This window comes from Oenanthe melanoleuca, chromosome 6, assembly GCF_029582105.1.
Source record: "Oenanthe melanoleuca isolate GR-GAL-2019-014 chromosome 6, OMel1.0, whole genome shotgun sequence".
NCBI classification, from domain to species: Eukaryota; Metazoa; Chordata; class Aves; order Passeriformes; family Muscicapidae; genus Oenanthe; species Oenanthe melanoleuca.
Window position 1 is genome coordinate 30862313 of NC_079340.1, and position 12623 is coordinate 30874935.

Consider the following 12623-nt stretch of genomic DNA (forward strand, 5'->3'; position numbering starts at 1 on the left):
GAAATGAAAGAACTTCTGTGCTGGAGCCTCTTGCCAAGGTTTCCATACCTCCTTCTTTGGCAGATGCCACCATCAGCCTGGTGAATGGCTGGAACCTCTGCGAGGGCCGCGTGGAGATTTCCCACTCTGGGGGCCGGGGCACCGTCTGTGACGATGGCTGGGACCTGAGCGATGCCCAGGTGGTGTGCAGAGAGCTGGGATGTGGCTCTGCTGTTGCTGCAACCTCAAATGCCTTCTTTGGACAAGGCAGTGGCAGCATCTACCTGGACGAGGTCAACTGCACAGGGTCAGAGTCATCCCTCCTCCAGTGCAGCCACCAAGGCTGGGGTGTCCACAACTGTGGCCACAGTGAAGATGCTGGTGTTGTGTGCTCAGGTACCACTCATTTGAGTTACTGCATGCTGGCACACTTGCCCAAAGTGTCCTCTCTTTGCTGGAATTCCATCTGTGTTGGGGATGAGTGTGGGATTATGTTTTCTATGGATCTTACCATGCAAAACCATCCTGCTGGCACACCCAGGCTCTCCATTGCTCATGTGCCAAGGTGGCAGCAACATGCACAGAACTGGGAGAAAGCCAGTCATGCTCCTTCATCCCACAGGCCTCACCTGCCTCTTTCCTTTCCTCCCCTACAGCTGCCACAACCACGACTATACCCAGCACCACTTTCCCTGCCCCTACAGTGTGTCCGAATTTCTCCTGGGTTTGCTGGCCATTGATTTTTGCAGAAAAATCAAATCAACTAGTGCCCTAGAATTTTCGTTTTGTTTCCTCCATGGGAGAGGAGAAGCCTGGAAAAGCAGTTTAACTGAGCCGAGTCTGGGAGTTGTGGTGGCCTGAAACTCATAGAGTAATTCCAAGGCCCCAATGCCTTATTGGTTTCTATCTTTTTTCTTTTATGTATTCTGTATCTTTTAAACATATATTTTTAGCTTTGTTGCTTCTAATTTTAACTTAGCTCTTGCATTTTCCTAGGCAAGAAGTCAAAACTTATTACAGGATCCCTATGCTCTCTTAGTTCTTGCTGGCTACCAAGGCCAAAAAACAGCTCTTCAGACACATTTTCATCAACAAAGTACAGTCCCATCTGAGGCAGAGAGGACTTGGAAGGGACCTGGACTGGGGGGGAAATGCATCAACATGTGCGTTGCTAATTGCTGCTTTTCGATAATTATGCTAATTTACCAAGCATATGAAACTGAAGGCAACCCCGTGAGGGCAAGCTTTTGTGGATATTTCTGCATACCCGCCCGGGAGGCCTCCAATAAAGATCCACTTTTATATTATTTCCTTTAGGAAAATTACCCCGAAAGCTGTGTTCTATCATTTCTAGGTTAAAAAAACAAAACACACTTGCAAGAGAAGGTGCCATTGTGCTAGAACCTTTTGCCAAGGCTTCTATATCTCCTTCTTTCCTAGTGGCCTCCACCATCAGCCTGGTGAACGGCAGCAACCGCTGCGAGGGCCGCGTGGAGATTTCAAACTCTGCAGGCCGGGGCACCGTCTGTGACGATGGCTGGGACCTGAGCGATGCCCAGGTGGTGTGCAGGCAGCTGGGATGTGGCTCTGCTGTTGCTGCAACCTCAAATGCCTTCTTTGGAGAAGGCACTGGAGACATCTACCTGGATGATGTCAGCTGTGCAGGCTGGGAGTCATTGCTCCTCGAATGCGGCAACAGTGGCTGGGGCGTCCACAACTGTGGTCACCATGAAGATGCTGGTGTTGTGTGCTCAGGTACCACTCTTTTGAGTGCCTGTGTGCAGATTGACGTTCTGAAACTCTGCTCTGTTTGCTGGAATTCCATGTGTGTTGGGTATGAGTGTGGGAATATGGCGTTGGTAGGTCACACCATGGGACACCATCCTGCTGTCACCCCCAGGCTCTCCATTGCCCAGGTGCCAAGGTAGCAGTAACACACCCAGCACTGGGGGAAAGCCAGTCACTCATCTTCATCCCACAGGCCTCACCTGCCTCTTTCCTTTCCTCCCCTACAGCTGCCACAACCACAACCACAACTACACCCAGGCCCACTCTCACTGTACCTCCAGGTGAGTCTGAATTTCTCTTGAATTTTCTATCTGGCTGCTGCTTTATGCAAAAATGATGGGCTGTTCAGGATTTGGGGGGTGGATATCTCCAAGGAAGAGGAAAAGACAGGAAAAGCAGTTTAACCCAGCCACGGCTGGCAGCCTTTGTGGCCTGAAAGTCATCAAGTGAGGCTGAGGCCTTGACAAGTGAAAGAACTTCTGTGCTGGAGCCTCTTGCCAAGGTTTCCATATCTCCTTCTTTGGCAGATGCCACCATCAGCCTGGTGAACGGCAGGAACCGCTGCGAGGGCCGCGTGGAGATTTCCCACTCTGGGGGCCGGGGCACCGTCTGTGACGATGGCTGGGACCTGAGCGATGCCCAGGTGGTGTGCAGGCAGCTGGGATGTGGCTCTGCTGTTGCTGCAACCTCAAGTGCCTCCTTTGGACAAGGCAGTGGCAGCATCTACCTGGACGATGTCAGCTGTGCAGGCTGGGAGTCCTCCCTGTTCCAGTGCAGCCACCAAGGCTGGGGCGTCCACAACTGTGGTCACCATGAAGATGCTGGTGTTGTGTGCTCAGGTACCACTCATTTGACTGCCTGCGTGCAGATTGACATTCATAAACTCTCCAGTGTTTGCTGGAATTCCATGTGTGTTGGGTATGAGTGTGGGATTATGGATTTGTTTGGTGCCATCAAGAGAGGCCATTTTGCTGTCACCCCCAGGCTCTCCATTGCCCATGTGCCAAGGTGGCAGCAACATGCCCAGCACTGGGAGAAAGCCAGTCACGCATCTTCATCCCACAGGCCTCACCTTCCTCTTTCCTTTTCATCCTTACAGCTGCCACAACCACACCTGCACCCAGCCCCAACTTCACTCCTCCTCCAGGTGAGTCTGAATTTCTCCTAGGTTATCTATCTGGATGCTTTCTGCAAAAAGGATTTGAGCTTCATAATTTGGGGATTGGTTTCCTCCATGGGATAGAAGAAGGTGGGAAAAGCAGTTTAACCTAGCCGAGGCCGAATGTCCTCGTGGCCTGAAAGTCTGGAGTGCTGTCCAGGCCTTGGCAAGAGAAGGTGCCCTTTTGCTGGAGCCTCTTGCCAAGCTTTCCCTACCTCCTTCTTTGGCAGGTGCCACCATCAGCCTGGTGAACGGCAGGAACCGCTGCGAGGGCCGCGTGGAGATTTCCCACTCTGGGGGCCGGGGCACCGTCTGTGACGATGGCTGGGACCTGAGCGATGCCCAGGTGGTGTGCAGGCAGCTGGGATGTGGCTCTGCTGTTGCTGCAACCTCAAGTGCCTCCTTTGGACAAGGCAGTGGCAGCATCTACCTGGATGATGTCAGCTGTGCAGGCTGGGAGTCCTCCCTGTTCCAGTGCAGCCACCAAGGCTGGGGCGTCCACAACTGTGGCCACAGTGAAGATGCTGGTGTTGTGTGCTCAGGTACCACTCATTTGACTGCCTGCGTGCAGATTGACATTCTGAAACTGTCCCCTATTGAATGGAATTTAGTGTGTGTTGGGGATGAGTTTGGGATTATGGTTTTCATTGATCACACCAAGGGGGACCATCCTGTTGCCACCCCCAGGGTCTCCATTGCTCTTGTTCCAAGGTGGCAGCAACATGCCCGGCTCTGGGGTAAAGCCAGTCATGCACCTTCATCCCACAGGCCTCACCTGCCTCTTTCCTTTCCTCTCCTACAGGTGCCACAACCACACCTACACCCAGACCTAATGTGACTGCTTCTCAAGGTGAGTCTGAATTTCTCCTGGGTTTTCTGGCTTCTGTTTTCTCTAGAAAAAATTAGCCTCCGATTTTGTTGTTTAGTCTTCTCTAGGGTCGAGCAGAGCTTGAGAAGATCACAGTAGAATGTATTTGATACTGAATATTGTGTCACAGCGAAAGTCACTGAGTGATGCCAAGGCCCCCTCAATGGAAGCCTTGTTCTCATGGTCTGTTTTGACTGGACTTTAATCATATGTTTGGGATGAGTGCAGGGTTATATTTTTGGTTAATCCCACCATGTGAGAGCATTCTGCTGAGATCCTCAGACTCTCTTTTTCTCAAATGACGGTGTATCACCAACATTCCCAGATGTGGTAGAAAGCCTTGCCATGCTCCCTCATCCTCCAGTGCCTCAACTGCATCCTTTTCTTGGTCAAATACAGCTCCCATAAGCATGGCCCCTGTTAAAAATGCTCCAGGATTAGATGTTTATATGTTTTTTCCCATTTCTCTGATCCATTTCTCTGGAAGTATAATATTTACTGTCTTGCAGGTGTGATCTGCTTCATTGGCATAGTATAATACTTTGGGAAATATCCTTACTCTGTTTAATTCTTTATATGCTACACACTGGTCTTTTGTGTTTGAAGGATTCTATTGCTGGGAGTGGATTTCAGAGTATGCTGATTGCATGGGAGATTTTGTTTTGTTTATTCTCTGATTTTATAGTATCTAGGCCACCACTTTTTACTTTATTTCATATCTACATGCCTGAAGCCTACAAAGTTAATAACTGCAAGCATGGGTCATAATTCTGTGAAGAGTTCATCACTCTTGTATCCTAACTGACAGGAGTACAATCATTATGGTTTTTTTGGGACTTAACATTGTGTTGCAACAGTTTCTGTATATAGAACAGATTTTTATTTGAGCAGAAGTAAATCCAAATTAATAATTTCTATCCCTTATTTTCCTTATTTTTTTTCTTTTCTTTTTCAGGTCAAAAAATTATTTGTGGTGATACACTTTTAAAGTCCTCTGGAACATTTCAGAGTCCTTCTTTGAATTCTTCAGATAAAGCAGATTGTTTGTGGCAAATACATGTAACAAACAATTTCCGCATTGCGCTCACATTTGATAGCATTCAGTAAGTAAACCACTTTCTGCTTGGGCAATAAGAAAATTCCAAATCTCAACTGCATCCACACTTCTGGGCTTATTTCCCATCCTATAAGTGCACGATAAATATACATGGGAAATGTGTGAGTGCAGAATCATATTATATTATTTGTCCAGCATTTAAACCCCAAAGTTTAGCAAATGCATTTTTTTATATATTCTCATTTCTTTCTCAGGTTGCAAGGTGGATGCCAGAATGAGTATATTGAGATCTATGATGGGCCACCCAAATCTTCTCCTCTACTTGGAAGAATTTGTTCTAGTTCTTCTCACATGTACACTTCATCTTCAAACTTCATGTCTGTCAGGTTTTACAGTGACTCCAGATATTCCAGTGGAAGCTTTCGGGCTCAGTATCAGTCCTTTATAGCAGACCAGAACACAAGTAAATTTCCATTCTTTTTGTAATTCTGTTCTCTTGGTAATGTTTTCTGTGCTCAGAAGCTTTTATACACTGTGGTTTTTTACTAAATAAGTGTCTGTTGTTGTTGTTGAAGGAATCTCACATAGATGATGTTCCTCCTTGAATTTTGTGACTGATTATTGACTGCTCACTTTCAGAAAATAACTACTTTTTCTTCTTTAAAAAATATTTTATTTCTTTTCCTTTAGATGTTTTCTATGCTATTTTCTAAACTCTTATTTCTTTGTATCACATCATAATTAATACATATTTTTGTACTTTTCTGGACAAACTTTCACAGAGTTATAGAAATGTTGGTTAGAAGGGACTTTTAGAGGTTTCCTAAGCCAACTATTCAAAACAGAACTACTGCCAACAGCAGGTCTGATCCATTAAGAACTGGCCTGTGTGTCTAGAAACACTCAAAGGACAAAATATTTAAAGCTACTACTTGGATGACCTGTTCCAATAGTGTCCTATTGCTTACTCATATCTAAGTCTCAATAAAACATAAAAGCAAGTGATTTAGTTTATTAATTCTCTTCTCTAAATGGCAGCAGTGATTGCATTTATTGGATTTGTAATATGGAAGCATTATCAAGTACCTGAAATCATTAATAATTCTTTTTTTTTTCCCCTAGCCCTTCTGTGCTTGCCAACCCACATGCATGCAGTGGTAGACAGACACTATCTCCAGTCCCAGGGCTACACACTGGAGAGCATCAGCCTGGCAGACCCTAGATGTAGACCAATAATTACATCAACTGAGGTTATATTCAACATTTCATACAGTGACTGTGGTACACGTAGACAGGTTGGTGTCAAGACATTTGAGAGATCTGGGCATGGGAATTTAATAAACACTTGGAAAATTGTCTTGGATTGCAAAGGGTGTTGTAGGCCACAGGAATGCAAAACACAGAAAAGGAGCATGTGTGTCTGAAGGCTGAAGTTGGTTAAATATTTTTGCTTATCCTTCCCAGGATATCCTATATCCTTCCTATATCCTATATCCTATATCCTTCCCTGTGCCTGTTTCAGAATGATGTTCTAAACAACAAAAATAGAGGGGAGAGTTAAGTGAGCAATCCCCTCCTGGATGCTTGGGATTTTTCAGTGTGGCACATCCTTTCTGTCTGCTAGGACCTGGCACACACAGTAGTTGGCAATACTCACAGTATTTACAGTGAACATGACTACATGTGGTAATTTAACACTCATTTAATGTGTCAAATCAGGGCAACAATGAAACGATCACCTACTCCAACGTGATAAAAGTGCCTGCTCCTGGTGGAGTCATCAAGAGGAAGAAGGACCTTCACTTGCACATCAGCTGCAAAATGCTGCAGAACACCTGGGTTCAAACCATGTACATTGCTGATGATGTCATTGATGTCAATGAAACCCAGTACAGCAGATATGACGTGAGCCTGATGTTCTACAACTCCTCATCTTTCCAGTGGCCAGTGTATGACTTCCCATACTATGTTGACATGGATCAGAATTTGTATCTGCAAGCTTCTCTTCACAGCTCTGACCAAAATCTGAAGTTGTTTGTGGACACATGTGTGGCATCGCCTAATTCTAGTGATTTTAGAACACTGGTCTATGAATTGACCAAAAGTGGGTAAGAATTTTGTTTAAAATTACTTTGAAACTGTTTCTATGTGTAGTTCTAAAAGAGCCTAATTTGTGAAATGAGGTGATTTAGGACCAGTGTACATTGGCTGTAATTCTCAGCACAAATGTTCTTCTAAGAATAACTTAGCAAAGCCTGAATAAAATTCAGAATGACAACCAAAAAATATTCTGTCATGCAGAAGTTGAGGTCAAGCACTGAGATTTCACTCAAGGAGGCAGTGAGGAAGTTGAAGTCTTACTTTGTTTCTAAAATAGATGTATGAAAGGGAGAGATGTCCACAGCTCTACATTTCTGTACATCATGAGTTTTACAGCATTGTAACTGGAATACAAAATTGTCTACTCAAAAAGAAGAGCAATCCCTTAGCCTTTTCTTATTATTCTAGAAACCTAAACCACTTTGCCTAATTTTGTACCAAAGTACATTGAAACATTAAAGAGAATGTTTAAAAAAAAAAAAAAAAAAAAAAAAAAGTGTATTAAAATTAGTTTTATGCTTCCAGAGCAGAAAGGGGAAATTTCTCTTTCTGCAACAACTTTTAGGGGCCTCTTTTCAAAAAGTTATTCCTGTTTGCATATGCATAACAGTCTTTAACCTGAAACACAGAAACCATCAGAACCACTATCCCTTTTTCAGCTATTCAAGTTCGCACACAACTTGTCAAGCTATGAAATTTCTGTGCTGTGTACATTTAATAATTTCTCTTCTTGCTAAAAGCATATTTTTTCCCTAGTCTTTTGATTTCTCTTTTACTTCCCGGTTTCATATCTAACTCTGAAACTTATTGCAAAGGGAGGGTGTAATAGTGCTTCTACTCAAGTGAAGCTGTGAGTTAATAGCTAATCTGTTGAATTTATGTCTTTGCAGGTGTGCTGTTGATTCCACCTACTCTCTTTACCCGCCGCCACGCAGCGATGTCGCTCGGTTTGGGTTTAACGCTTTCTCCTTCGTCAGCCGATTCCCCTGGGTTTTCCTGCGCTGTGAGCTGCTGGTCTGCAGGTACCAGGACTACTCCTCCCGCTGCTACCAGGGCTGTGTCAGGAGGTTCAAGAGGAGTGCAGACTCTTCCCATAAACAAATGAATGTTGTTATTGGACCCGTGCAGCTTCGGGAAGCTCACGCTGAGAACAGGAACGTTGGTAAGTTTAAATATCTTTAATAACGTAAGACTCTGTGTGTTACTGTGTGTTTGCATTTCAGTTCAGACTCTGAAATGTGCCTTTGCTGGTTTATTTACAATTCTGCTATAATTCTTATGGGGGATTATTGCTCTTTCCCTTCTGTCATAGTTTAGATCCATTCTTTGTTCTGCACATATCAAATGGTAATTGATTCAGTTCTATGGGAGGAGGGATGAGATATAATAATTTCCCAGCTGGATTTATATTAATTTTCCAAAACTGTCTGTGCCTGACTTGCATGTCTGTTATTTATTTACAATCAATCTCTAGGTCCTCTTGGAAATGCTGTTCCTCAGCATCCTGTAGCTGCTCTTTCCACTACCAGAAAGCAACACCTTAAGGTCTTTGAGTATAATCATTACAGACTCTCAGCTTCTCTTTAATTCCTTGCACAATCTTTACTTGTTTTGCATGGACACAGAATCATTTGTGAAATAATGTACAGTTTCTGATCAGATCCAGATTAGAGCTTTTTAATTCAAATTCTCTTTGCCTAATTATCTTTGCAATTAACTAGCTCAGGGGAAAAAAACAAAAAAAGTAAGTTTCTCTCTGACTTTTTTTATGTACAGAGCTGGCCATCCAGGCAAAAGGGGAGACTCTGAGCTCAGTGCCTGCTGCCAGCTTCCAAGTTCCTCTGGCTGTGACCATCGTGGTGCTGGTAGCTGTTCTTCTCACAGTGGGAGGATTTCTTTGGAAGCAGAAACTGCAGGAGGCCATCCCATACCAGAAACTGTGAGAGGCAGCTCCAGGCATGGAGGTGGAAGGATACTTTCACCAGCCACCTGCTTCATTGTTTGGGTTTGCAATCAGTGTGAAGGGCAGCTCTAACTTGACTATTCCACCATCCAGACCATGTCTGAAGAACCAAGATTACACCTGATGTTACCATGAACTGAATTTATAAAACCTAAAGTCTAAAGAAGGATTGGTTCTTTCATCCCAGCATCCAAATAAGCATCTTCAGTACTGGACATTTCAAAGTTTTTCTGTTGAACTCCTCATTGGGTGTCTGTCTGAGAAGACTGAAATAGGTGACTTCAGAAGCAAGAACTGACTTATTTGGCCTTTGCTGATATGCAGATGAAACACCAGTGTAGCACCATAAGATACACTGGGAAGCAGTACAAGAAAATGTTTCTTTGCAGTAAAAAATCTCAGTAGTGAGCCATAAGCAAATACACTCAGGGACTGCACATGAGGAATTACTGCTGTACAGCATTCCTGGCTTTGGGCAAGTATGGTTCTTCCCAAATCCCTATTTCTCTGAGTAAATGTAGGCCATTTATAAGATTTTGTATGGAGGATGAATATAACCCCGTTACTTAAATTTGTAATTAAAAAAGTCAGAAAAGAAAATGGTTTTTTGAGCAATATCTTTTTTTGTGTTGTACTTACAAACACCCCATTGTGTGTGAACTCATGGTTAACACACTGTTGGGTTGGAAAATGGGGCTTCTGACAAAGTGACTTTGCCAAGCAATGATTCCTGCTCTTGCTCTCACACATTTCTACACCTGGAATGAGTGGGAGGGAGAGAATGTACGTAAGTTCCCATAAGGAAGTGTCACCTGTCTCCTAGCCCCATGCAAAAACAAAATAAAAAACAATAAAAAAGGAAGAATTTGTTTGGATGAAGCTACTTAATACAGGTGGAAAGGTCACTGGTATTGATTGAGAAATTCCCTTCTTGAGACTTTCCTGTTTTCCAGCCAGCTGTGAAAGAGGTAAGTTCATTTGGAACTGAGCAGTGTCATATGTGCAAGGTGAGCCAAAGTGGTGACGTGTGAGGAAGGTGAGCTGTGCTCTTGGGTGACATCCTGACCTGACAAGGAGGATAAGGGCAGCTCTGATGGGAACCAGCCCCAGCCCCACAGCCTCTACCATTTGTTCCTTCAAGCTGCCTTCTGCCCATGATTCCAGGCAGGCCCCTCATCACCTCTCCATGGTGTGAAGAAGGGATCACACAAGTAGGGACTGGCACTGCCCACAGAAAGTGAGAGGTTTTTTCCCACACTGGAGGAGGAAGGATTTAGGGTCCTCCTCCCTCCTCTGCCTGCAGCCACCTTTGGAGGGTGGAGCACCTCAGCAGGCTGACCTGCCTTCTCTGTTCTCTGGGCCAGAGGTTGTCCAGGCTCAGAGGAACCCACCCCTCTGCTCAGCACAGCAAGGACTCCCCTGCTCCTGGGCTTTACTAACTCTGTACAACAGATCTTCCCCTCTGCTCTTCCCAGACATGCTGTACTCTCCTTCCCCTGCTCCTGCTGTGGCCCTGCTGCTGTGGTGCTGCTACCACACCATCTTGCAGGGTACAGCTCTTCTTTCCACTTCTCTTATTCTCTCAATATTATTTTCATCAGACAAGCAGAAAGATCCCAAGTCTAAGTCCTGGTGTCTCCCATCCTCACAGTCCCTGTGCTGTTCAGAGCTGTTTTCCCATAGCATGTCTGTGCCAGGGCTCCCAGACAGAGAAATACCAAGGCTGGATAAAAATGCAAGGTGGAATTACCAAGTTCTCTGGTTTCTATATTAAATATTGCTGCAGAAAGCATTGCCAAACTGTTCAGGTAGTAGATGTGTCAGACTGCTCCTCACTTCTTGCTATCTCCCTTGATCCACAAGCATTATAGCAGTGCAGGATTCATGAATACTGGGTTTGATTGTGAGGAAAGGATCATGTGCCTGGTGAATGATCTCTCTGCCGCAAGCCTTCCTGCCTGGATCCAGACTATCATTCCTTTGTGGAAAAGTCTGTGGATATCCTTATTCCAGTGTAGATACCTTCCTATTGTAATGATGAAAGCTGATTAATCTTATTCATCCTTTCAGTGGTTTCTTTTTTTACCTTTAAAAGCCAAATATGTTTGCAGAGTGCCCTCATAATTGTCAGCAGCAGAAAAAGTGTTTTCAAAGCTCAGTGTAGCTTCATTCAGAGTGGTGTGCTGGGAAATTCCTTAAGCAACTAGAAGACCTTGAGAACAAAAATGTGTTGCTACAAGAGATTTACCTAGCCAGTGGGAAGGGTGAAATACTGTATGGTATTTTCCTTAATTAACTTAGGCTAATCAAAACGGATCTGTATATTTCCATTGTACAGAGATTGTCTGATAATAAAGATCTCTAGAAATATCTAGATTTTTGAAATTAATAATTTATTAATAAAGAAAGTAGTGAAGAACTAATCAATCCAATCAATCAATCAATCAATCAATCTTTTACCTGGTTAGTTTAAGACTTTTTTTACACTTGAACCACCTGGGAATCCCCTTTGTGCTCCTCTTCCTCCTCACCCTTCTTTAGTTATTACAAGAGTTTGGAGAAGAACTGTGATCCATCACTCACTCTTGCTTCACTGATTGCAGTGTTTGATTGGCCAGTCAAATACACTGGATTTTTCTTTCTTGTCAAGGTGTCAAAACCAGAATATGAATAGTGAATACCAGGTGTTGTGTACATATCCTCATTCATGGGCAAATGTGGTTGTTTGGATAAAGAAGAAACATATTTACCGTTCTAAATGTTCACTTTCAAGGCTTCCAAAGTTATCTTTGGCCTCTTATATTTTTCACTTCCTTCTTCCATTCCAAAGATATTGGCCTTTGTGGAAAGATGTTTTAGATCGTTCTCTTTCCCCCCTGGGCTTTGGTCTTCCTGCTTGATGACTGCCTGAAGGGCAATAAATTCATATATGGCAGCAATTTTAACTGGTGATAGTTCCATCTGAAACATGATGGCTGTGGAGGTAGAGATGAGATAAAGAACAATATTCTGACTCTTCAGTGTTAGGATGATCATCAGATTTTCTTGTTAAATTGTTAGAAACACCAGAACAGAGGAAAGTAAACACTCTGGCAAGAGAGTGATGAATGAGAATTAAGTATTATTTCATGTTGTGGAAAAACCTTGGATTCACTCTTCAAAGAATGATACAGCTGTAACTGTCACTATGAAAAATTAAACAAGGAATGTGTTCTTGATCTGAAGAAATCGGAACATTTTTCCCCCCCTTTGTTGGTTCAATGGATCAAATGAAATTTTAGAACAACATTAGTTTCAACCTATGCAATTTCCTTCACTATGCAGAAAATCTAATTTTTTCCACAGTGTTTGCACCAAAGGTTATCAATTGACCCTGATTCTCTGACACTTCCTTGCAATCTGTCTGCCAGTGAATTTTGAGTGAAATTTTGGCTTGAACTTGAATGTGCCCCAAAATAATAGGTTGATACTGGGGCTGGAGCTGTTGACTTCAGCTGCAAGATTCTTCAGAGATCCCTCAGTCATAATTAAACAGGCCGCCAGGTCTGATCTTATTTTATTTATCTCAAGTCTGCTGAAGATTTAGGACATTCATGGCTCCCCAAGGAGACCTGCCACATTAGTTGGCAAGGGTCTCTTGCTATTTTGTTGGAAGAAACCCATATAAGTTTCAAGATTCCACTACCAGCCCAATACCTGACCAGGAACC

The 12623-nt window shown here is 43.6% G+C and overlaps 1 protein-coding gene across 1 annotated transcript in view; it reads left to right on the forward strand.

Annotated features, from left to right (window-relative positions):
• Window positions 1-9779, forward strand: part of DMBT1 (deleted in malignant brain tumors 1) — a 39870-nt gene extending 30091 nt beyond the window's left edge. Inside the window, exons 39-51 of the mRNA XM_056495657.1 lie at window positions 64-375; window positions 1420-1734; window positions 1995-2048; window positions 2295-2606; window positions 2867-2914; window positions 3157-3468; window positions 3729-3776; window positions 4750-4897; window positions 5106-5314; window positions 5974-6146; window positions 6571-6959; window positions 7842-8113; window positions 8728-9779. Of these exons, the coding sequence (XP_056351632.1) occupies window positions 64-375; window positions 1420-1734; window positions 1995-2048; window positions 2295-2606; window positions 2867-2914; window positions 3157-3468; window positions 3729-3776; window positions 4750-4897; window positions 5106-5314; window positions 5974-6146; window positions 6571-6959; window positions 7842-8113; window positions 8728-8894 (2759 nt within the window). The 3' untranslated portion in view covers window positions 8895-9779. The remainder of the gene's footprint in view (window positions 1-63; window positions 376-1419; window positions 1735-1994; window positions 2049-2294; window positions 2607-2866; window positions 2915-3156; window positions 3469-3728; window positions 3777-4749; window positions 4898-5105; window positions 5315-5973; window positions 6147-6570; window positions 6960-7841; window positions 8114-8727) is intronic.
• Window positions 9780-12623: the final 2844 nt, after the last annotated feature.